This window comes from Girardinichthys multiradiatus, chromosome 12 (genome assembly GCF_021462225.1).
Source record: "Girardinichthys multiradiatus isolate DD_20200921_A chromosome 12, DD_fGirMul_XY1, whole genome shotgun sequence".
Taxonomy (NCBI): domain Eukaryota; kingdom Metazoa; phylum Chordata; class Actinopteri; order Cyprinodontiformes; family Goodeidae; genus Girardinichthys; species Girardinichthys multiradiatus.
Genome location: NC_061805.1, coordinates 19,063,992 through 19,088,688, shown reverse-complemented (window position 1 = coordinate 19,088,688; position 24,697 = coordinate 19,063,992). Strand labels below are relative to the sequence as shown.

Below are 24,697 nucleotides of genomic sequence, written 5' to 3'. Positions count from 1 at the left end.
TATCACAACTTTAAGAATTGTACGACAAATCTAGAACTGTACAACAGGATAAAAATATAAATGATATTTATTGTAGCTGGTCTACATAAATTATCTGATAAGCAGGGGAAAATGTTTTTTTTCTATCATAAAAAATATTTCTGTAACATAACAGTTGCAAATCTTCCAGTATTTCTACTGTCTTTTTTCTATGTTCAGTCAGTCATTTTCTACCGCTTATTCCATAGTGGGTCACGGGGGAGCTGGTGCCTATCTCCAGCAGTCTATGGGCGAGAGGCAGGGTACACCCTGGACAGATCGCCAGTCCATCGCAGGGCAACACACAAACAACCATGCACACACTCATTCACACACCTAAGGTCAATTTAGAGTGACCAATTAACCTAACAGGCATGTCTTTGGACTGTGGGAGGAAGCCAGAGTACCCGGTGAGAACCCATGCATGCACGGGGAGAACATGCAAACTCCATGCAGAAAGACCCCAGGCTGGGAATCAAACCCAGGACCTTCTTGCTGCAAGGCAACAGTGCTACCAACTGCACCACCGTGCAGCCCTTTTCTATGTTATTAAATGTTAATCATGATGTTGCCATGCAAATTGTTACTAGCATTTAAAAATACAATATGCTAAAGACTTTTTCTTTGTCTTGTTTTTGTAAGATGGAGTACATCTTACAAAAATCTTAATATGTTGCACTTCTGTAGTTTGGAAGATGAGTAATTTTACATGGAACTCCATAGAGCTGAATATCAATTAACCAAACAACTCCTTAATTTGCACTCTGGTCACCATGGAGAGTCAGCTTTATTTTAGTTTTTTTGTAAAGCACTAAAAAGTCAAAAGATTTTGCATTGCATTGTGGTGTGTTTAAGCACTTTTAAACAGATTTGTTAATTTGCTCTTGTAAAGAAATCAAACAAATCAAAGTAATTTGAGTTGTCTGGATACCAGGTATCTTATTGATGGTAAAACGGCTCTTTAGTGCAGGCTGCTGGATCTGCACGGAACCTAAAATGTTCAGTCTAAAAATTTTTGATGGTGCAAACTAAACACCATATGGCAGGACATGCATGTACACTACAGCACCAATAAACTGCGAAACATTCTAACATTTTTTCCAGGTAGCTCTCTATGTCTTACTATTTACACAACCTGCCTTTCTCAGAGGTGGAATGACATCATCCAAACAATCCTTGTTTGAAATCTGTCACCATGTAATGAGACTTGATCTTATCTGCTGATAGTAACAATCTTTTCCTGCACAGACCTCTGTATGATAAGGATAATTCTACCTTTTGTTTTAAATAGTTTTTACTGCTGTTTACTCTCTACTTGGTGAATATGATCTCAGCTGGTACATGTAAGCAGGTCAAACACAGCCTTGTATAGACATTTGGTTCTGTACTACAAAGTGTTGCTGAATAGTGTCAGGGGAAAAAGATGATTTAGAAACTGATTATATCTGGCAGGAGCTTGGTTGTGAAACTGGAGGTTAACTTATATAGGGTTGATTTTTGTGCCCGGTGAAACATTTTCTTGTTGATTTGACCAAATGATTTGGAGCATTAACCTGGTGGAATACCCAGTGGCGATTCATTTTTAGTGTAAAGGTAGAGACCACCAGGTTTTTGTGTATGCTATATTATTATGGTGAGGATCTCTGATGCTGTGGGCCTTTTTTCCTGTTTTAATGGCCTTGGGGGTCTTTTGTTAGAGCACATGGCAGAGTACATGATGACATACACTCTAATAAGGTTTTAAGGGCTATTGGAAGAAAAACAGGGCCACAGTACCCTCACACCCTCCACCATACTTTGTAGTGGTCATGTTCTCAAATTCCACATTTATTATGTCACAATAGAAAAGGTGTATATCAGGAATCACTTCTAAAACAAGACATTGTCATAGTATCTAATGGTGGTTATGGAGACCGGGTGAACCCAAGATGCCAATCTTTGCTGCAGTTCTTGAACCGTGAGCTTTGGAGATTTCTTTTTTACCTTGATGTTCATTACAGTACCAAAAGACAATTGATATGAGTCTTTGTCTAACTGGTATGTAGCGCCTAAAAGAAAATTTTGTTTCAGTTAGTAAGTCCATGTGTGTTTTGAGAATTTTTTTGCGCTGCACATTTTATCTATGGTGCACTGATAAAAATGACTTATTGGATTAACTCAATTTAACTGATGGCAGTTTTTCCATCCAATAAATTTTTGCTAGCTGAACCAAATCCCCATACATTGTAACGGTGTAATTTAATTGAGTCAGTTAAACACATTTTTTTCAAATACCTTTAAAAGGAAATAATCACATCCACCTGAAATGAATAATTCTGGTTTGTGCAACTCAATACAATGTAATTCTGTTGAGCTATATTTGTCCCTACATTGAATTAAATTATTTATGTTCAACTAACTAAAATTTAAATAACCTAATAAACAAATTTGTTTGATCAACTCAATTTTATTTACTTGTGAACAAACATGCATATGAGATGGTCAAAATAACCTTGACAAAATCAAAGTCCCACCAAAACATGTGGTTTCTTGCACTTAAAACCTCTCTATTTTGAAAAGAACTAAGCTTTTTAGTATTAGAAAAAACTGAAACTAAATCTCTGCCCCCTAATTAGCAAAGAAACATGTGTATTCTGGTTCCAAACTGCAATTTATAGTCAAATTTCACTTAGTGTATTTTTAGTAACACCTTTTTAGTAACATCTGCTGTATATGTTTGTAATTTTGGCTGCAAAGCAGCAATAACCTATTCTAAACAATACTACAGTTTATAATAAATGTATGCCACACAGTGAACAATTTAAACAATCCAACATTTGTGCACAGGTTAACACGTTTTCTTTAAGAACATATTTGTTGCCAAAGGGAAGTATGTTAAAACTCTGAGTTCACTTCTCTAAAACCAGTACCCAGACATTCACAATCTTAAAGGTTAATAAAAAAAAATGGAACACCTCCCCAAAACACTAAAGTTCTCAAAATATTCCCCTTTTTTTCTAGGAAATGTCATTTAACATACCAAAAGAAATTCAAAATAAAATGGTAATTACAACCATAAAAACCTTTTGGAGCTAAAATGCCACAAATTCAGCTTATGAAAGTGCAGTAATGCAGGTAAAATCTAACATCACTCAAATTAAGACAGACGTCTGACAGAAATGGATGTAATGCATGACCTCAATTTTCAAAACATACGGATACCATTTACTGGATAGCAGAGGCTAGCTAATATCAAGTGGCTCCAGGAGGTATATATTTGACAGGTTTTATTGGAAACAGTAATGCATCTTATTTGGGTCCATTTCAATCCCTGTTCCACCAGGCAACTGGTAAAGCAAAACATTGTCTCTTTATTTGGTAAAGAAAACAAAAGGTGGCTGGAATTGCACAGCAATTGCCCAAATGCCTGAAACTGCAATCTGAAGGTCATCCATTCAGCACTTTAATGGTCTTTGAAAGAAAAGCATCCATGTTGTCACTTGTGAATAGAGAATGGAAACTGTCACGAGTTGAGATTTCAAAAAATAAATAAATCACAGTGCAACAAAATGCTACTGTGTTCAGATGGAAGGGAAGAAGATGAAGTTAGTCTTCATCTTCTTCTTATGGTCCTTTTTGGCGGTTGGTAAACCAACTGGATGATGCATTATCGCCGCCAGCTGGACATTCTGTGAGAATGTTCGAAGACATAAAACTAAATAATTTTGTATTTGTGTAACAATGACTGTTTCAAATATAAATATTTTAGATTCACAAAAAGAATAATAGTTAATGCAAAGCTGAAGTGTTACATTTATGTGAAGTAAATCAAAATAAAATGTTTTGGCTCAAGGAACAGGCGGAACAAAATATTTCAGCCATCTGAAATATTCTGTTTCCCCCTCATAACATAGGAACAAAATAACTTACAGGCAAGTGTTTTACTGTGTCAATTCCTCTCATCATGGACAACAAATCCTGTGAACAGTGGGGAACAGAATATTTCAGACAGCTGAAATAATCAGTCCCCCCCTGTAACTCTGGCAAATAAAGAGCAAATGTGTCCACATTCACAAGAATAGTTGTGTATGATGTGAGGAATGACCGACCCAAAATATAAGGTGATTGGTTAATCCCTGTCCCATCGGGTCACAAAACATTACGAGGTGTGAGCGTCAGGCTGGAATATTGTGTTCCCCTTTGATGTTTCTATAAAAAATGTTTCCCTCTTTTTTAAAAGAGAGGAAATATGTTCTCATACATGACAGGGACAGTATGTTAGATATAGGAATATGTAAATTACTGAAATAATACTAGAGCTGATTATTTTAAACAAAACAACATGAGACATTACCATTATCAAAAAATTATCAAAAACTAGTTAATAGAAATATATTTTATAAATCCAGTATTTTGTCATATTTTACATTAGAACGTGATTCACCAGAAAAATTAGCTACACTCTCATCTCTTCAGGAAGCCTGACTTTTCGTGTCCAGCAGAGTGAGCATCCATTGTTTTATATCAGTAATAAAAAAGTAGAAATAAACACGACGTGCTGGAAAACAGTGTTTGGTGGCTGGCTGATGTCCGTCAGGTTAAAGTGAACATGACACAAGTTGGAAAAGACATGGATTCTTTCAGCGAAACAACACGAAGCTGTGCAAAAAAAACCTCTCAATACCAGGTATATTTTGTGTTTATATTTAATTTTTTTTAGGAGCTGTTGATTAAAAATAAAGTAACAACATTGACATGAATACGTTTCGTCATTTTACCGACAAATCGATCAGAAAAGCTGTGAAGACGGTCGGATCCGCCTCTCTGGCTGCAGTGCGCGCTCCCAAGACAGGGGGAACAGATTATTTCAGGGGAACAAAATTTTGCACAATCCCGGCTGGCGGTGAGGAGTGTGACAGCGCATGCGCATCGCGAATCGACTAACTCTGTGCTCCACTAACCAGCCTGAGATCACGTGACGCCTAGTCGCTGATGTAAATTTGGGGTTAGGGTGGTTCTTGAGTGTATTTGTACGTCACCTCGGTGATTATTTCTGAAAGTTGACATTTCATCTGCTGAGTAAAATACAGCCAAGAATGATGGTTGATTATATCCTTACAAAGAAAACAATCCACATCAGCATTTTGAAGTAAACTGCAGATAAGGTTACATTCACATACTTTAAATGACATGACAGAATTTGAATGCATCACAAAACTCAAGATGTAAGAAATTATGTGTAAAGTTTGAAATCTGCACCTACCTCTGAGTAAGTGAAGTAGACATAGATTTGTAGAATTCAATTCAACTATACTATAATATGTACCGTCGAACTTCTCCAAAATAAATATGGCCTCCTTAAAAGTGAAAGCTGAGGTAAAGGCCACACAAGTTTGGTGCATATGTCAAAACAGCAACCGGAATTGTTTAGATATTAAAGTGAATTTATTATTATTTTGCTCACAAGACAACATAAAGCAAAACTTTTTGTAAAATAAAAGCCAGAGGAAGGCTACAGCGCAAACATTTTATTACTGTGACTGTGGTAAAGACAGTTGATGTTCAAATAGTTATGTTAGCTGGTGATCATTAAGTTTAGCCCGAACAAGAGCTTAAGGTTGGAATCACTACACGTAATTAACATGCATTCAATGACACTGAAGGAGAAAATTAAGTTTCCAGCCCACAGGCAAGACTGCCATGTGGTATAAATGTCAAATTACTCTGTGTCCAACAACACCTGGGAAATGCAGAAATCACCAAGTAATTGTTCATCTCCCTTGATAAAGGTGTCTTAAAATAATAAAAGCCTTAAAATAAATTACTTCTATAATAATTGCATAATCTCAGACGTTAAATTCTCATTAAAATCAAACCCTGCATGGCTAGTTAAGGTAGATTTTTGGTTCTGGCAATATAGATCTGTGTTTATTTAGCAGAATGTTTTGGAATAGTATCCTGGTGACGACCCATTTTTAGTTTACTTGTAGAAACTTGGGTTTTTATCCAGAGAGTAATGGGATGTCATATGATATATTTACTGGTAAAGCAACAAATTCATTAACTGGTAATTAAGTTTGTTTGACAAGCTGATTAATTCATAAAAATAAAGTGTGAAGTTTGAATAAAAATTTTGCCACGTGTAATTTAGTTAAAAATATTTTTATTTTCCCAAACATGTGATTATTATGCCCACTAAATGGATGTACTGAATGAAGTTAAAATTTTCATTGACACATTCATAATAAACGTTTTGAGTAAAATAAATATGGCCAACACAAAGGCATTTTCATTTTGTGTATTAATCATACATTCATTACTGCCCAAGAAGCTGCAGACAATGGATTCTCACAGCTGCAGCAGTCCAGGGGGCGAGTTTTCTCTCTGTTCCCAGCATAAAATTTAAACAATGACATCTGTTCTTTAGCTTTATGATTTACATTCATCCAAAACACTGTTCATAGTCGCATTCTGATTACTATGGAGGAATGCGTTAAATCCATGTTTTCCTCTCTTTTGTACTCGATTTTGACTGAAAGTTGCAGTTTTTGTGATCTGACAAAACATTAAAACAGCAGAAAACATCAAATGTGAGCCAAAAAGTGTGCCAAGCCAGTAGATCTCTCTGCCTTTCTCTTTGTGCTTTGATTGAGCTCTTACATAACACAACCCACCGTCCAAAATCTAGGTAGGTCGCCCAGCGCTCACACGGCCATGTAACAGAGCGGCGGTGCGCATGCGCGCGTCTTTTTGGTCTCGCTCTCCGTCTCTACACGCCCCCATCGTCCATCCCAAGTCTCCTATAGGTTCGGCGCAAAGGTAAAAAGGGGGTGCAGAGGGTAGGGGATACGAAGCTTTATAAACATCCACATTGCTCTCTCTGCCTTGCTGCCTGTTTCAATCCTTTCACTCAAGTGTTTTTAAGGTTTTTCAAACAGAGCACCCAAAATGCCAAGCAAGAGGAAGAAGAACAAGCGTCGCATGAGGAGGGTGGTGAGTGGAGACAGGGGCACTTTTTTAACAACCAATTTTTTTTATTCTGCAAAAATGGTAGCACTGTGTGTTTCTTTACTTTTATTTTGTCTCATGAAATGATTATTCTTGGGAACTTGGAAACAAGCACAAGCAGTGCTGACTGCTACATAGGTTATTTTAGGGTGAAAATACTCTTCAGGATGCATAAAAGAGAATAACCTAATTAAATTATATGTTTTATTTCCTTACTGAAAAGTATTTTCTAATGCCTGTGGAAAAAAATTGACCCTATACAGAGCTCATATCTATGTCTTCATTTAAGTAGCTGCCTATTTTATACGATTCTAGCTCAATTCCCATTCCTCTTGTGCACGCGACAGAACTACTTTTGAACATCGAGTGCCCAAAGGAAACGAGTGGGTGTGGCAGAATGGAGATTTGTAAGAGGAAGAAAGTAACACAGAAGCTCCATTTTCTCCAAGGGCAAAGGTTACTTCATCACCGAAGAGCACTTATTATTTTATTTTCTCTGTGAATCATCAAATTCTTTACGCCATCTTATTCAATAAGATGATTAGATCTTGTTCATAAAGCACTTTTCATACAGTCAACACAAAGTGGCTGTATAAAAAGTGTAATGCAGATCTTTAAAAAATGAATAAGGCAAAATATAATAACATATAAGACTTAATTACTAAAGTTTAAGCAAAGATTTGCATTCATGCATGCTATGAGTCCCTTTTTTTTTTTATCATTTACTCTTTAAGCACTCGGTTAAACCAAGCAAGGTTACTACTTTGAAACCAGTATACTCTTTTTATATGCAAACACTTACATTTTTCTTTTACTTTCACTATTGTTTATTAATGAAAACGTATACATTTTGATACATATTTGATCAAAATTTTGATAAAATCTGCAAATACTTATCTTATGTATGGATTTGGCCATGATCAGGCTTCTTCTGCACTTATGTTAGCATAAGAATATATATTTTTTAAATATCAAACAAGAAGAGCAGTAAAAAGAGATTGTTTTATTACTCTCAGGAAAAGTTCTTCCTGTCAATTTTCTGCTGATTATTAGGGAACTGAACAATTTTATTTCCTTAAATTCATATTATTATTTTTTTTTGCAGCACTATCGCCCTTTACTTTTTTTTAAATAATTTTTTGACAGTAAGCAGACAGGAAATGGTTTAAAGAGTGAGCAGAACATGTCGCCAGGGCCAGGATTAGATCCCGCGACAGCCTGCATCAAGGAATAAGGCCGCCGGTCGCATGCTTAAACCCTTACACCACAGGCGACACGCCCCCATTTAAATGTTAATTAAATAAATTATTAAACCCCAACCAGTCCTTCAGCACTAGCGCTACATTTGGTAAAAGCTACTTTTTTCACGGAATTTCTTTGGGTTTGTCCTATATGTAATGTAGCTCTTTGAAAGGATATTTCTTTGACTAATTACAGTGTTTCATGCTGGTAATGATAATTGATTTAGAAGCACTTTAAATGTTAGGATTTGATTGTTTAATTAGTTTTTTTTTTTTACTGCAGTTACTTGAGATGCACCAACAAGGCTTTTTTTGGGCCAATATGTTTTTTTCCTTTTTTTTCTACCTGAGGACTATTATCAGATGAGACAAAATGGTGCAAGGTTCCTTGATAGAGGCAGTAGTTTGGAATCTAACTAAAAATGCAGAAATCCCAAGATTATCCCCATGTATGCATCAAAGCAGATATACCTATACCTTGATCAGATTTTTAATAAACTAAAAAAAAACTAAAAATCGTACAAGTTGTTGGTTGAACCATTTGATCTGCAGCAAGCAAAAACATTTTTTTATTATTATTTAACCTGCTGATTAATGAATAATTATGCTTTGACAATTTTGCTTACATTCTGCTTTTAGGAGCTCTCTGTCATACCCGTCCAGGGATAACAGACAAAAATAACCATGTGGCTAACTCTAGCACATGTATTTAATTGTTTATTAATATGCATTCTTCTTGTTTAGTAAATAATAAATTAAACTGAAGATGTTTACCAGGCTAGTGAGCAGGCAAGACATCTCAGGTTAGAGCTTTTGTCCCCCCTTCAAACCCCCGAATTTAGGCCAGAGTTTGTGCCTGTCAGCATTACCAGGCTGTTTTTGATGATGTGTTGACTGTAGCAATGTCCTGCAAGGGTTGTGCCAGGTAGGAACGTGCACAATCACTCCAGAGTCCACCATTGATACAAAGATAAAAACATGTCTACTTAAGACATCTTCAGCTTTGTCTATTTCTGTTCTTTACCTTTGGCTCTTTGTAAATTGTATATCCCTTGTTTTCAGTTCAGTGTGGGTTGCTAAATATCAGGTTTTGCATGGACATTTGTAACAGAGGGCGTGTTTTGACAGTGGTTGGCTGGACAGGACATATACACCCACAAACACAGGCTTGCACCACAGGTCTAGCAATGCTGGGCTGGCTGTCGGCCTAACAAAAGCATTTTTGGGGAGTGATTATAACCTGATTATGAAGTGATTAGACCCACTGTCTGGCCCGCGGGGCACCCATGAGTGCTGCTGACTCGCATGGTTTCTCGTCCCGCTTCACCAGACCTGTCAGGACTATTCTGATTCAACTAATTAGCTCCCATTATCTAAGTAGCCTTGCTGGGTCCAATCCCAGTTGTCCCCTCCCTTCATTGGTCTACTCTTCTAAAATCCCTACTGAAGATCGAGGGGGTTTTGTCCAAAGCTGAAAAGTATGTCGGACCTAGTGAGTATGGCATGCCTGGTATTCCTGCAGCTGCTAGAATGAGCTACAATTTGCCAACAACATCAGTACCTGAGCTTTATAAGGGCATTCCTAACTTAAAACTAGTTAAAAGCCCATCATTGGTTTTAGGCTTTTTGTTTTACATACTGACATACTTGTCATTGGAAACATAGTGCCTTGCAAAAACATGAATACCACTTGGCCTTTTTTCAAATTTTATTACATTACAACAATAAACTTCAATGGTCCTTCACATTTATTGTGGACCTCTTGGCTGTATCATTAATTCATACTTTGCTAATGCTGGCCTGTCAGTTTTGGTGGACAACCATGTCTTGGTATGTTTGTAGGTGCAATCTTTCCACTTTCCCATGATTGATGATTGCTCCAAATTATTTTTCAAAGCTTGGGAAATTGTTTTATAACTTAACTCTGTTTTAAACATCTACACAACTTCATTCCTGACCTGTTCCTTGATCTTCATGGTCCATTTCGGTCACTAACGTTCTCTTATGAGCCTCCATGTCCTTCATAGATCAGCTTAATTTAGTGTAACATTTAATTACCAACATACAGACCGTATTTACTTAGTAGGCGACTTCTGGAGACAATTAGTTGCACAAGTTTGTAATTAGGGGTATCAGAGAAGAGGGGGTGAACTTCAAAGGCAAACTACACTTTTCATATGTTTTTATGCATTAACAATTTTGAAAACTATAAATAATTTTCCTTCCGCATCATAATTGGGTTGTACTTTGTGTTAAAATTGTGCTAAAATCCAAATGAAAACATTTAAGTTTGTGGTTGTAACATCACAAAATGTAAAAAAAAAAAAAGTTCAAGGGGTAGAAATAAAAATAAATATCTAAGTATATTTAGATAAATACATCAGTATCAATAAATTTCAAAAATAAAAATAACTGTGCCAAAAAGGACCAAAACTAAGCAGAAATAGTGGTGTTCAGCATAATGTCATTAGTAGTTAACGTAGATGTTGCTTTTTTTCCCCCTTGTTGCAGCAATCCCAGAGGAGAGCACTTGAGGAGCAGCATGCAGGCAATCCACCAATCAAATCCAGCTCAGGGATTGCCATTAGTGCGCCCCCTATACCGACTCCCATAAAAGCGGGTAAAACTGCACCACCCACTTGCGCAAAACTCCCACAGGCCATTCCCATCTCTGTACCTTTAGTGGAGCTTCCAAAAGTGGAACAAGAGCCTGTTTTGAAAGACGATGCCACAGAGGTCTTCAAGGTTGAGGTAGCAGCAGAAGAGTCAGATGGAGTGCTGTTAGAACGGGCTCCTGCGGGTTTGGAGGTGGAATCCAGAGTGGGGGATGAAGTTGAAGGTCCAGCACTTGTCACTAAAGGAGCACCTGTTCAAAGTAGTCCGCCGGTGGAGCCCTCTACAGTTGAAGCTGATCTGGCACAGGAGGTTGAAGTTATTGTTTCTGAAGCAGAACCTACCTCTGAGGTAATAAAATAGCTTCTTTTACACATACACAATCTTTAGGAATGTTCTGATTTGCACATAATTTAGTACAAATGCAGACCAGTGATAAGTATCTAAGTGTTTCGATTTGCAAAAAAACATTATATCTAGAAATGGCTCTACATTAATGAGTTACAGGCAGTTTCTGGAGCATCCACTTGTCAAAATGGTCATTCTGCCTAGTTCTTTCACAAGGCTTGCTCTGTCTGATGACCTTTATTTATTATTTTGACTGACCGTCAGATGCTTTGGAAACTGTTCTTATCTGCATCTCAAATCTTGTGTCAGGTCTTTGTTTTTTCTATTAGTTGAAGACATGATTATCACTTGCTCAGTTATCATTTTTAAGCCAGAACTACAAGATATGCGGTCACCGTGAGGTATAAGGACTGAAAAGAAATTGGAGGAAGCAACAAAAGATAAACCAAAGATAAACTTTTACAAACTTTGAACGTATGGTAGATTTGACATGCATTTGTATCTGTTTCATATTGTGACTTTTTTATTGTACACAAGCTTTATCACATGAAAGCCTTGAGTATTGTTATCAGAGTTTGCTGTTTTTAGAATGATAGAGATATAATGTGCTGCAGCAGGGTCCTCAGTGGAGGAGGGAGGTACTAGATGAGGGAGGCTGTGAAGCAGGGAGAACAACATGTTCCCTTTAGGAAACGGGGAAAATTAAAGCGCGCCTGCAGCAGCAGCCTTGGTTTTTCCACCATTTTATTTGCAGGATCAGCAACTTTTAAACAAAATTTCTAAGTCTATGTCTCTCTAACATTTTAAATAGGACAGGGAATAAGAGACAGATTTGGATTTTGCTTTTTGAAATATAGCCAGGAAGGTCATCATGGTGTTTGAGTATATTTTAAAATAACTTACTTGTGTGAAGAGTTTTTGAGATTTATCTGTTAAATCTCACATGTTTTTTTCCAGTTTTCTATTTTAAAATAATTAGGAATTACTGAAGTTACTAGATAGGAATAAGCCTTTGTGTTTCCTCTGTCATCTAGTAAAAGTGATTTTGCAGAGGCTATGCATTTTGAATACATCCTTCTTTATCATTAGTGTAGATTTTTGTACACTGTAAAACCTTTATGTGTTCTGTCTGTTAATTATTTTTATCCGGTTCACCTGCTCCAAGCTAATCTGTCTCCTTGCTCCACCTGGTTTACTCTCCATATATACAATCCTGTTCAGTTATTCAGCGCGGAAACATTTTTCAAACCATGTCTTATCTTCTGGATCATGCTCATGTGTTTCATGCCAAGCCTATCTTGCCACTGTCTGCTTTTGCCTGTCTTGCCTGCCCGTTTATTGTTTCTATTTTTTTTTTCCTGTCTCATCTGTGAGTGAATTTTAGGTGATTAAATCTTTTTTTCACTTACCATCACGCTGCCTGCTCGTCTGCATTCTGGGGTCCTATCTCGCAAGCCCTAACATGAACTGCACAAAACAAAATCACCAATTTAAATAATCTCTACAGACAAATTATTTTCTACAGATGTACTAACTTAAATTACGAATACTGATCATCTCTACAGTAACAGAAAGATTCAGACTTAAAAAAAACTTTATTAATCCCAGGAGCAATTTAACTGCAGTCAGTCAGTCATTTTCTACCGCTTCTTCCGTTGTGGGTCGCGGGGAAGCTGGTCCCTATCTCCAGCAGTCTATGGGCAGAGGGTGGGGTACACCATGGACAGGTCGCTAGTCCATCACAGGACAAACAACCATACACACACCCATTCACATCTAAGGGCAATTTAGATAAACCAATTAACCTAACAGCCAGAGTACCAGGAGAGAACCTATACATGCACGGGGAGAACATGCAAATTCCATGCAGAAAAACCCCCGGCCAGGAGTCGAACCAATCATCATGGTCCTGGTGTTTTACAGTTGTAGCAATATGTTGGCAAAACTGCTTTTAAGACCCCTGGCCGGGAGTCAAACCCAGAACCTTGGAGGAGGACCCAGGAGGCTGCAAGGCAACCGTGCTACCACCTGCGCCACCATGCAGTCCCTATTTAACTGCAATTAGACCCATTTTGTTGGACAGCACTTCAAAGCTTAAGTACAGCACATTTTTGGCAATAATTTAGCCCCATAACAGTGTGGAGCATTATCAAAGTTTCCTAGACGTAAATTGGTATTTAGTTGTCTTTGGGGCAGTGAAAGACAAAACTGCTCCTGGTATTCCTAATTCTACACAGCTGCTAAGGAGGGTTTTTCTTTTGTTGTTGTCTGAAGCAGCTGTAGATGCAGCCTCTACTTGAGCTGAACACTTTGAACTTCTTTGTCCAACCATGCTTCTGTCCTCCACTTCTCCACATTTTGGTCTCTCACCACTCTGTCCCTTGTGAATTTATTCTCTTTTTGCATGCAGCCTTTCCTCCCACTCTTCCCTCTTCAGCCTATTTCCTGGCATATGTAGTTATTTATCAACATTATGTTTGCTTTTGAATGTTTGTCTATTTGCTTAATTTTGTCAAAACATGGCAACCCTGGATGGAAAGATTTTCCATTTTAAACACAGCCCTTTTTACACTGCTTTTACAATCCCAGTTAGTAAAACGTTGTCTATCTAAGGAATCCCAGACTAGCAAGCGGTGGTGACCCTCTTGCCTTTTCTAAAATGTGCCGAGCATGTATGACAGCTTCTTTTTCACATCAGTCTAATTTGACATTAACCGCCCCTGATACAGTTTCCATTTGAGCTGAATTTCACAGAGACTGCATGCATGTTTAGATCAGTACAAGGTGTTATTGTAGTTGTGCTTACTGAAGTATTTATGCTCTATGCAGCTAGCTTTGCATGTGTGCATGTTTAGCAGCAATATAATACAGACTTAAAACTCACTCTTATGACTTTCTTCCATCCTTTTGCTCTCTAATTATCACATCGCCTATAACATGTCTTCATGATTTTTGCAGGAGTTTAATTCTCTATATCTTAACTTGAAGTGTATGTTTCCTTACTTGGCTTTGTTTCTGTAGAGAACCCAAACCTGCAGGTTATAGATAGATTTAAATGATTTTAGCATCAGATTAAAGCTGATCTATTCATGACAAGTTGAAGGATATTGCATACAGTAGGCTTGTCCTACATTTAGTAAGAAACTGGCACAAGGTAAAGCTAAAATATTTATCATCAGACTATGAAGGTTTTCAATATTCATGAGCTTCTCTCTGTGATTGCCAGTGTGATTCAACACACTCGGCTGCACTGTGGATGCCGCCCCGGTGGTCATTTAGGAGGCTACTATCAGGAAATCAAAAGGCTTGGTTGGGATCTCGCTTCATCTGGGAATTTTTTGTTAATATTCAGTAAAAATGTAAAGGATTCTAAGACCCTTCCATTTGTTTTACTGAGGCCAAATGGGTTTCTGTGAGGTCAGAAAGCTAAATCTAGGGCTTTATAAGACCTTTTAAAGACTGTTATGACTAAAATCAAACTCAGTGAATTAATAAAAAACATAATAACTTACTCAACTTTAACTTGCTTAAAAACCTTAGCAAATTAAATGTAAGTTTTCTAATTGTTTTTCAGCTTTAAATTGTGACTGCAGTTGATTTCCACCTATGTGTTTGTTAGCATCAGCACTTTCAAACACAGTGTACAACAGAGCTGGAAGTAGTTAAATGACACAAATATTTAGTTTTTAATCCCCTAAAGTAAGGACAATAAGTCAGGTTCAGAAGGAGAGTTTTGTCAGGGATTTGGAGGCTGAATTTTGGGCTTTAAATACTTCTGACAGGGCTGTTTTGTCATAGTTCACATTTCATCAGCCAAATAATAATGAAATAATGGCACCAATGTATTTCATAGAATATAAAATCAAAAAAGAGTAAACTGATGAACAAATTTAATCAAATTTCAATCAAATTTAAGACCTAAATCAAGGTAATTCAAAAAATGACTTTGGAAACCTAGGTGTATTTAATACGCTTTCAGAACTAACATTAAAAATCACAGCAACAAAGATAAAATATCCTGTTTAGACAATTTACATAAGAGAAAGAAGCTGATGCCAAAGACAGATTTAAAGATCTGACTTGAATAACACAAATGAGTGAAGAGAGGGAGGAAGCATTTCCAGTCATCCAGTTGGTTGCAGGATTTTCTGTAGGACGTAGATCATTCCTCCCCTTTTTCCAAACTGCCGCTTTGCTCACACACAAAACATCTAAAGAAAAAGTCCATTGGCTGTTTGTGTTACTGCAGAACTGCAAGCCCTAGTTTACAAGCTAATTCTGGCACGCAATTTCGGGTATGCTCACAGAAAGCTTGCTAAAGACTCTCACAGGAATTTTTATTTTCTGTTAAATGCCTTCAGGTAATCTATCACAGCTATAGTTGGGCTGACAAAATGTTGTGTAAAAGCTTGTATAGCTGTAGGCACATTTTTTAAAAGTCCTGTGTGTGTCCCTCCCAAAGCTTGACATTTATGATTTCAGAGGTAAGCTGCAGCGCATGAGGCAGTTCTTGGAACTGCTTGATGTACTTTTTGATGTATTAAAGAGTGGCCTTTTTTAAGAAGATATGCTTTTTGCTTATGAAAATCTGTTGAGTTGGTTAAAATGCATCTTTATCTTTAGGTTTGTTTGTTTTGTTGACCTTAGAATACATTTTTTACCCTTTCTCCTTCACAGGTCGCAGCCCCAGATGAGGCTCCAGTGGATTTTGCTGCTGTAGCTGAAGTAAATCTGATTTAGATTTTTATTTCTTACATAAAACACTTTACTTTTCCCCTGATGGTGACATGAATCAACCATATATCTTCTTGTAATAAGCTAGAGGCAGATTAGGCAGGTGAGAGTCTGAGTGTAGCAGGTTTTGACTCCTTTAATTTGACGCCAGCCTGTAGCATTTTACAAAGGCAGCTCCAGAAAGATCCACAAAATCGTACTTATTTAGAATACAACATTTTACATTTTTTTTGATTAATTACTTTTTGTTTTCTGTAAACTTTTGTGAAGCACTGCACAGCTGTCTCAAACAAACCTCAAAAGCAATGGCAAACGCTCCTTGCTGCTTCCACAGGACTTTCTTGTGAAAGTAGCAACCAGGTGCTGCCTAACAAAGCCCTTTTGATATTTATCATCAGTAAGTGTGACAATCTTTTTGAGCACAGGAGGTTTGATAGTTTGTTACTCTAGAGCAAACAGGTGTGTGTTGTCAAGGCGGAAAGACATCAACAATAACATTAGGGGAGCAATTGTTGCATCCAATCTTCACTGTAGACGATTCTTTTAGGACATCTAAACAAATTTACCTTCAGCTTTTCAAAGAAATTCCAAAAAGAAATCCAAGGCTCTAAATGGCTCATACATAACAATAGCATGTTAAATGTCAAATTTCTTCTAATTGTTATTAGGAGAAAACCTTTTCTCTCTAAAATGAAAATGGCAGCATGACTTAGGCTTACAAGCACGATGGTGGAGGGGTTTTGGTAGGGGGTTGGTTATGAGCCATAGAACGTAGTCACCTTGCAGTCACTGAGTTGAACACGAACTCTTCTCCTTATCAAACATACTACAGTCACATGAGAGGCGACTGTGGCACAGTAGGAAGAGTAGTTGTCTTGCAATCGATGTGCCCCTGGGCAAGGCACTTAACCTCAAGTTGCCTACCGATCTGCGTATCGGTGTATGAATGTGTGAGCGTTATTGAGTGCGATTGGGTGAATGTGGCTCTAGTGTAAAGCGCTTTGAGTGGTCTGTATGACTGGAAAAGCGCTATATAAGTTCAGTCCATTTACCATTGAACTGCTAAAGCCTAATGCAAATTAGGTAATCAGATTTGCAAAAGGAAAGGCTGAAAGGCTGTAGTTGGACCTTTATGCAGCAATCTAGCTCTTTACATTTACCGGGCAACCAACAAATCAGTATGTACAGTATCTTACAAAAGTGAGTACACCCTTCACATTTTTGTTAAAATTTATTATATCTTTTCATGGAACAATACCGAAAATATGACACTTTGACACAATGTAAAGTAGTCAGTGTGAAGTTTCTATAACAGTTTGAATTTGCTGTCCCCCCAAAATTTGCTGTCTGGTGAGTGCTACACCACATACTACATCAAATTAGTCTGCATGGCTGTCATCAGAGAAGGAAGCCTCTTTTTAAGATGATGCACCTGAAAGCCTGCAAACTGGTTTCTGAAGACAAGCAGACTAAGGACATTACTGGATTACTGAAACAATGTATTGTGGTCAGATGAGACCAAGATAAACCTATTTGGTTCAGATGGTGTCAAGTGTGTGTGGCGGCAACCAGGTGAGGAATACAAAGACAAGTGTGTCTTGCAGTATTTCAATACGATAACACACCTCCACGTTCTTTGGGTTAAGACCTCAGAGGCTCTGGTCACATAATTTAAATAACTGCATTTGTATGAAGTAAAAAAAATCACCTCTTTATGTAAAGAAAACCTCTGACAATCAGTATTCCTTGAGACCTATTTTGTTATCTAGAATAATGTTGCATGTTTTGTGTCCTGGTAACTTTGCAGACACGAGATGTCTGGGAGGCAGACTTGGAGAAAGTTGTGACCCTGGCAGAAGAACACACTGAGACCAAGGATCAACTGGAGGTGGCCATCACTAGGGACATCACCATATCAGAGTCTGTAAGGGAAGCAGATGAAGAACCAGAGGTAGAATATCCTTCTGAAGTAGAACCTGCTGCAGAAAAAACTGAAAATGATACTGGATCAGAGGTGGAGTCTGTCACAGAAACACTGGAGGCTGAAGTAGAGGCTGAGAAGGTCAGTCCTGCAGTGCCAGCTGAGGGTGGAGAGGAAAAACTGAAGGTCCTAGCTGAAGAAGACTCGGCTGCACTGAGTGTCGAGTCTGTTACATCTGTAGAGGTACCACCAGAGAATTTGTATTAACGACTTTCTTAAAATAACATGTCATTTGTTATCATTCATTCATTGAGTAGTGCATGTTTATGTTGCTGTAAATACATTCTCAAAGTCAACAACAGACTATTCTGTTTTTTCTCTGGGTACCTCAGGATGTTTTTGGCCCATCTGTGGAAAACCCAGCAGTGAGAACCTTCTCATTTACCTCATTTACAAAAAAAACAAAACAAAGTAGCTCTAAATAATTATTTTCCCTTCACTAAATTATAATTCAAAAGGAAACATGCTTGCTTTGTTAGATTGTGACATGGCAGCTTTTTATCTCATCAGGTGCTGGATACTATCACTGAAGCTCCACTGGATGAAGCTGACCCTCCTGTTGTTGAAACCACAGAGGTATAATCAAGTGTGTTATTTACATATGTCAATAAATGTTAACTTAATTGTCATCACATAGTTCTTATGTCCAAAATATTCATTTATGGCATCTCTAAAGATTGGTTGCTAACCTTCCGACTAAAAGTGTACAGTCAGTGAACACTGGAGCAAACATCTCCATCACCCTGGGTGCTAGGTCCTTTTAAGGCTGCGTGCTCGGCCCACCGCAGTTCACAATGTTAACACACAACAGCGTCCATGCTTTAGGAAAAATGTTAAAGTAAATGTATGGAGAATGCCATAATAGAAGGACTCATTTACTGTAATGATGAATCAGTGGACAGGGAGGAAGTCAAACAGCTGCTGAGTACCAGGTTGTTGAGACAACAACCTGGTACTCAGCATTGACAAAAATAACGGAGATTATTATCAGTCTGGGACCTCTGCAACAGCACCCATGCATCAGACAGAAAGGACTCCTCAGAGAATAGATGACCTCACCTGGTGGAAGAACGCTGGGATCGTGAAAAAGTCCCAACAGAAACTAAACATTCAGGTTTTATTAGTTGTGTAAGAAGGTGAGGCAAGTTAGAAAAATAGCCAATGGCACATAATCTCCTTGGGTGGTAGGAGGTAAGTGATGGCATGAAGCAGAAGTCACATGTTTTTGATGGAGATTCCTCTCGTGGACTAAAACTAGATGCTACTGCAACAATCCTAAATATGATAAAAGAGGAAGAGCAAATATGCATTGTTAGTAAAACTTAATTTTATGGCCTCTTTGCAGATATAGAGATTACAAAGTGCTTAACAATCAACATTAAAACAAGAAACATGAATCAACAGGTTCTAAAGATTTTAAATTAGCTTTTTTAACTGCGTGTTCTTTTTCCTTCTCTCCTTTTTAAAGTGAAAAAATTGCTGTCAAAATAAAGACTGTTTCAGAGCAGCTTCGGGAATAGGGCTCTGAATGCCGTCAGAGACTCCTCACTCCCTGTCCAGGAGCTCCTTGCTAACAAGCAACAAAGCCTGAACCACCAGAATGCTACATAGCTTTCTGCCTCAAACTGTTAAAATACCAAACTGCTGTTAGGAGTATGCACTTTATGTTACAACACTAACTTTATGTTTAAACGTGTTATTTTAGCAATTTGTGTCTTCCGTTGTGTATTTAATGATTTTTCTACTTATAAGTTATAAATCATAGAAACACTGTCTCATTCTGTTGTCTGTTGTTTGGTATACAATGAAATAACAATAAATAAATTGGCATGATTTGATTACTGTAATTATCCAAAGCTTTGAAGATGGGAAACAATCTCTTCTCGTGTTCTCCTTCTGTCACTCAGGGAATTGCTGACCCGCTGGTCCATGAATTTGTTGTCACTGAATCTGTGTCAGCAGCGAAGGATGTTGTTTCAGCATCTGCAGTTGTCCAGCAGGTGAGATTTGTACAAACTGGACTTTATTTTATGTCCATTATCAGAGGACAGCATCCTTCCCTTATTTTCTTTCTTCTTTGGTAAATACACTGAAACTCTGCTTTTTAAAATTCAAACTTTTAGCTTTTACCATATCAGTCTATTCAGACAGCACTTCTTATTTTTTACATGAGGTTTATTTCCCCATGATCTGCTGCACATAGCAGTTTAATCTCTTGCATTTCAACATGATAAACTGGGACTCAAACACTCAACCTCTCAGCTGATGGATGAACAGTTTAGATCCAGTCTTTGTTTTGGCAGGTTTCAACAATCAAACACAACCCTGCCTGCAATGCTTTAATATCTCTGTAAAGTCAGTTAGTCATTTTCTACCGCTTATTCCACAGTGGGTTGCGGGGAAGCTGGTGACTATCTCCAGCAATGTATGGGCGGGAGGCGGGGTTCACCCTGGACAGGTCGTCAATGCATCGCAGGGCAACACACAAACAACCATGCACACACTCATTCACACACAAATTAGGGCAATTTAGAAAGGCCGGTTAACCTAACAGGCATGCCTTTGGACTGTGGGAGGAAGCCGGAGTACCCAGTGAGAACCCACGCATGCACGGGGAGAACATGCAAACTCCATGCAGAAAGACCCCCGGCTCTTAAACATCTACAACCTTGTTGCTAGTTGGGTTATTTTTTTTTACAGTTTCTCCCTTTTATGCATCTCAGCCATTTATTGTCTGATTTCTGGGAAAAGTTTTTTTTAGAGTTAAATAAAAATGGTATCAAACAAAAACAGTACAAAAAGAGTCCCAGCAATTATCAAATAGTTTAAATAAAAGGTGACAACTGTGACAGACTGCTTGTTTAGTTGACCCCCTACGTTTATGTCCAGGATAACTAACCACCTGCACATTCTTTGAGCTGATTTAAAAAGGTTGCTTCTCTAGCATATTTAGCTTTTTTGTGACATTTAGGAAACCAAGGGAACATGGGACATGCTTGCCACCCAAACAGAACCCATGGATGCTGCTCCAGCAGATCCTGAAACTGCTGTTGCTCCTGCAGGGGAGGTGGGCACTATAAGTTGTATATACAATGCATCTTTCAGAATTTGTGCAATCTGATGATCCATTTAGTCATCCTACTGCATTTCCCTTGATCATGTTTCACAATATGATTGAAAAAGGGTTTGACCCTTACTGATTTCTTCTGTTATTGCTTTTTTGTCACACTTAAATGTTTCAGATCATCAAACGTTTTAATATTTGTGAAAGATGACTTGAGCAAATACAAAAAAAAACTTTTTAAATGAGGTTTTCATTAATTTAGAGAAAAAGAATATTGAAATTAACCTGATCCTATGTAAAAATATAATTTCCTCCCTTGTTCAATTATGAATTATCTGTGATTAATAAAATGTACTAACCACACACAGGCCTGATTACTATCAGACTAGTAGAATTAAGAAATTACGTAATCTGTATGTCAACATGAAGTATGGTAAAAGATCTCAAAAAGCAAAAACGTATGCCCCTAAAAATTCAAAAGCAGATGAGAAAATAAGTCACTAACATTCATCAGTCTGGTAGGTGGTAGCAAAGCCATTTTTAGGGCTTTGGGGCTCAAACAACAGTGAGAGCTATTATCCATAAAGGGGGAGAACATAGCACAGTCATGAAAGGTCCCTGGAGTGGTTGACCTACCAAAATTGCTCCAAAAGTGCATCAATGACTCATCCAGGAAATCACAAATTAACGTAGAACATCCTCTAAAGAACTGCAGGCCAAACTTGCCTCAATTAAAGTTAGTGTAGAAGATCCAACAGCAAAACAGAGACTGAGAAAAATGCATCCATGGCACAGTCCCAACGTGAAAATTACTGGTGACCAAACAGAACTCAAAGATTTATCAAAAAAATACCTTGATGATCCCCAAGACTTTTGTAAAAATATTCTGTGGACTGATGAGACAAGACTAGAACTTTTTGAAAGGTGTGTGAGACGTGCAAGCTACAAAATAAGCTAGTGTGTGTATTCATCAGGACAATGATCTGAAGTACGCCAGAAGGTCCAGCTCCAAAAACAACAACAAAGTTTTGTCACTGGCATGACCTTAAGCAGGGCTGAAATAAAATAATTCTGCAAAGAAGAGTGGGCCAAATTTCCCCCACAGCGATGTAGAAGCTGTGGGGGTCATGTGGGAAGCTGATAGGAACACTTGGTAGGAGTTTTTGCCCCCAAATGTGTCCCAACCAGTTACTAGCTTTAGAAAACAATGACTTTTGTACATTGCTTCATGTTGGTTTAGATAGCTTTTTTTTTTCTTTAATTAACAAAAGTATAATTAAAAATGTTTTGTATTTATTCTGGTTTGTCTTTGTCTAATATTAAAATTTGTTTGATGATCTGAAACATTTAAAACAGTATAAAAAGCATAACAAATTGTAAGGGGGCAAATACTTTGTATATGGGTAAGGTTCAGTTGTTATTCTGTCCTCTGACCTAATGTTTCTTTTCTTTTCTAGAAGGCAGCTGCCGACCAGACGTGTCTGGATGTCTTGTCAGATGAAGTGAAGTCAGGAGGCTGTGAGGTTCCATGTCAATTGCAGTTTCCTGTGGAGGCAGGGCAACTTGATGCAGTGGTAAATGAATTTGTCTCAAGAAAAGACTTCCAAATTGTTCTTAAAACACATATTTTTTTACATTAAGATTATTTTAACCCCAGGGGTACATTATTACTGAAGTATATAGAAAAAGAACTGAGAATAACAATGAACAACTTGAGACATAAAATCAAAACAGCAGCAGAAGGACAGCTGGCATTGTTAACAGAGCCGACTAATGTTTTATTCAGTTGAATTTCAGAAATAGTTGGATTTTGCAGCATACTCACCTGATCTAATTTATTTTCTGCTGTTCAGGAGCTTTCAGTGGAAATATCACAGAATGGAAGCATTGTACCAGAGGTCTCTATTGAGGGTTAGAGTCAAGGCATGCGGTTTAGAAGATCTTTTTCTATGTGTAAGACATTCAAAATATAAAATAAGTCTTTGAAAACATTTTGTTTGCCTTTATTTGCACTCATTCACTAATGATGATGTTCCTGTGAAGTTTGTCCCTTTCAGATTCCCGTTGGAGGACTCGTAGCTATCCAGGGAGTCAACCAGACCTTTTCATTTTTTAAGGCTTAGGGCAGAACAGGCAGGAAATCGAAGTGGGCATCCACACTTTGAAGTGCCTTTTCCTGTCCTGTGCTCTGTTAAAACATCAAACCAGATGTGAAAATGCAGAAATGGCTGCTCTCACAGCAGCAGCTGAGACTTATGGAAACAAGCCTTTCTGGCTCTTTTGAACACTTTCCTACACAACAAAACAGCATATTTAATGACTTTGACCATAGTAGTTCAGGAGAAGGTGCTAAAGACATGACAAATCAGCAAGAACAGAAATATTTTGCATCTTCTATCTTCTCAGAACATCTGCCTCCACAGTGCATACACCTGATGCTTTTTAGTAGACGTGTAGCATTGATAATTGGGTCTGTAGTTTGAACTTAGACACTTGTTTATTAGACAGAGATGTCTTATGTTGTTTTTTTTTTGCTATTTGTTATTTGAAAGTCACTGATTTAGCTCACCACAAACCTCCCGATAAGCTTGAAAAAAAGATTTTTGAGATTAAGTTTTATTTAAAGGTTTTAACCAGCTAATATTTGACCTGTAGTGGATAACACTCTTGGCATCTTCATTTAGCATTAACCCAAATAAGGTGGCCTTGGAGGCTGAACCCAACAGCTAGTCCAAGACCAATGCAAAGTTCAGTTGTCTTAAAACAACCCCATCTTGACCATGTCATAGAGGTTTATGTAAACAACCTTTTAATTGTCATCATTGAAACTTAATGTGTCAAACATGCAGGCTACTGAGAATGTAATATGTAAAGAGTAACTGCCTTACAGAGTAACTTCCTGACAGAAAAGTAAAACTAAAACTGTTATAGTATTTAGTTTGTGCCACTTCATTTTTAGATGAATTATTCTGACCAGAATGTTTTACGTTTTGCTCTCAGTCATGTTTCACATATGCAGATCCTTGGTGAAGCACCGCCTCCCACCTCAATTTCTTGCATTAATAATCAGCAGAGGCTATGTAAAAAAAACAAAAAAAAAACAGAGAAATGCGAACTATGTTGATGGCTTAAAGGTTCGTAAAAAATGTTTAGGTAAACCACCATAACGTTTTTGAGATGGGGCTGTTTTAAGAAAGAAGTTCACTTTGGTCTTGGCCACTGTTAAATTAACAGAGTCATCTACTGCAGGCAATATAACAGCAGCCTATTGCCTTTAACAGCACTTCAGAAATCCCCTAAATCCTCTTCCCTTTTCTGTCTCCAGATGTTCACTGTCTTGACTAAGTGCCAATGATACGGTTAGCCTGATGCTAAAGCTACATTGTAAAGAGCGAGCAAACAGAAGCCTCGAAAAAGCAATTTTTCTGTTTTTGTCCCCACTTTATTTTTTCATTATTCATTTTGTATACACAGAGTGATGCATACACAGTTGTGTTGAAATTGGTGTGTTACGAGTTATCAACGGGCTGTCTTGACCTGTGAAATAAAGGTATAACTCACTGATGTGTTTTTGTCTTGCTGCCTTAACCTAACCAAACAGGTATCATTATTTAGTATGTCTGACTAAAGCAGACATTCTGACTAGGAAGAACTGAATAGAAGAACTGAATAGATTGTCATTTTTGACATAAAGATAGACCTTTTGGTTTA

The 24,697-nt window shown here is 37.7% G+C and overlaps 1 protein-coding gene across 3 annotated transcripts; it reads left to right on the top strand.

Annotated features, from left to right (window-relative positions):
* Positions 1-6,794: 6,794 nt before the first annotated feature.
* Positions 6,795-24,550, top strand: LOC124877143 (fibrous sheath CABYR-binding protein-like). Of its 3 annotated transcripts, XM_047380167.1 has the most exons (11): positions 6,797-6,990; positions 10,758-11,210; positions 15,885-15,932; positions 17,749-18,105; positions 18,255-18,287; positions 18,433-18,498; positions 19,830-19,922; positions 20,894-20,989; positions 22,444-22,560; positions 22,840-22,939; positions 23,030-24,550. In XM_047380167.1, the coding sequence occupies exons 1-10, from the start codon at positions 6,946-6,948 to the stop codon at positions 22,900-22,902; spliced, it is 1,371 nt and encodes a 456-aa protein (XP_047236123.1). In that variant the 5' UTR covers positions 6,797-6,945; the 3' UTR covers positions 22,903-22,939; positions 23,030-24,550. The 3 variants fall into 3 exon arrangements, with proteins under 3 accessions (XP_047236125.1, XP_047236126.1, XP_047236123.1); XM_047380169.1 differs by lacking the exon at positions 18,255-18,287 and having other exon boundaries at positions 6,795-6,990; XM_047380170.1 differs by lacking the exon at positions 18,255-18,287 and having other exon boundaries at positions 6,796-6,990; positions 17,749-17,892.
* The last annotated feature ends 147 nt before the right edge of the window (positions 24,551-24,697 follow it).

Excerpts from the sequence above, each read along its gene's own strand:
- LOC124877143 (XM_047380167.1), top strand. The coding sequence starts at position 6,946 with ATGCCAAGCAAGAGGAAGAAGAACAAGCGTCGCATGAGGAGGGTG. Across the intron at positions 18,499-19,829 it reads CTGTTGTTGAAACCACAGAG|GGAATTGCTGACCCGCTGGT; the intron begins GTATAATCAAGT and ends TCTGTCACTCAG. Across the intron at positions 19,923-20,893 it reads CATCTGCAGTTGTCCAGCAG|GAAACCAAGGGAACATGGGA; the intron begins GTGAGATTTGTA and ends TGTGACATTTAG.